Source organism: Setaria viridis, chromosome 5 (assembly GCF_005286985.2).
Source record: "Setaria viridis chromosome 5, Setaria_viridis_v4.0, whole genome shotgun sequence".
Classification (NCBI taxonomy): Eukaryota; Viridiplantae; Streptophyta; class Magnoliopsida; order Poales; family Poaceae; genus Setaria; species Setaria viridis.
Window position 1 is genome coordinate 85,424 of NC_048267.2, and position 1,122 is coordinate 86,545.

A 1,122-nucleotide genomic window follows, 5' to 3' on the forward strand; every position below is an offset into this window, starting at 1 on the left:
CATATGAAATCTACATTTCCCTCGCTTTACGGCCATCCATTCCCGTCCGGAGTTGTCCATGTTATTCCTTCTCCAATTATATTCGATCCTTTGGTGCGAGAGCAAAGCATGCAGGAGAGGCCGGGCAAGCAAAGAACAAACTAATTTAATTATATTATTCCCAGCTATCTGCATTGCCTTGAGTACTACCCGTAGTATAATTGATTCATCGTCGTCTTCGTCTATATAAACTCCAAAACCGTCCGGCCGGCTCCCAAGAACCATCCATCATATCGTCGTCGTCCATAGCTAGCAATCACCAAGTACTATACGGTACCATATAGCTAGCTAGGCATCTCTACCAGTAAGAGAGAATGGCCGAGAACCTGAAGCCCGTCGCCCTGCTGCTGCTGCTGCTGAACCTGAGCTTGTACACCATCCTTGCCATCATCGGCGGGTGGGCGCTCAACGTCTCCATCGAACGCGGCTTCATCATCGGCCCCGAGCTGCGGCTCCCGGCTCATTTCCACCCGATTTTCTTCCCCATCGGCAACTTCGCCACCGGCTTCTTCGTGCTCTTCTCCCTGATCGCCGGCGTCGTGGGGATCGCCTCCGCCATGGTGGGTTTCAACCACCTCCGCTCCTGGAACTACCACAGCCAGCAGCCGGCGGCGGCGTTCGGCCTCGTCGCGTGGGCTCTCACAGTCCTAGCCATGGGACTAGCTTGTCAGGAGATCTCCTTGGACCGAAGAAACGCCAAGCTGGTACGGTACTCTTAGCTTGCTTATTAATTGTTTCCATATATAATATGTATAATATTTGCTGCATGCATGATGCATATGCAGGGCACCATGGAGGCCTTCACGATCGTCCTGACAGTGACGCAGTTCTTCTATGTCCTCGCCATTCGGGGGGGGAATCACGGCCCAGTCCCGGTGGAACGCCACGGCAACTTGGCATGATCGATCGACACGGAAGCATGCAAGTGGAGGGAGGGGTGCTTGCCTTGTTCCTTTTGGCTTCGCTAATACTACTACTATAAATCACACATCATTCTTTGAGTGCAAATCTGATTAATATATTGGAACTGTTGATAAGTATTTCAAGTATAATCCATAAAGAAATGAGTTTGGTTTGGTTTAA

The 1,122-nt window shown here is 50.6% G+C and overlaps 1 protein-coding gene across 1 annotated transcript; it reads left to right on the forward strand.

Annotated features, from left to right (window-relative positions):
* The first annotated feature begins 235 nt into the window (after positions 1 to 235).
* LOC117858045 (membrane protein PM19L) lies at positions 236 to 1,122 on the forward strand. The gene is made up of 2 exons (XM_034741024.2): positions 236 to 743; positions 825 to 1,122. The coding sequence occupies exons 1-2, from the start codon at positions 354 to 356 to the stop codon at positions 939 to 941; spliced, it is 507 nt and encodes a 168-aa protein (XP_034596915.1). The 5' UTR covers positions 236 to 353; the 3' UTR covers positions 942 to 1,122.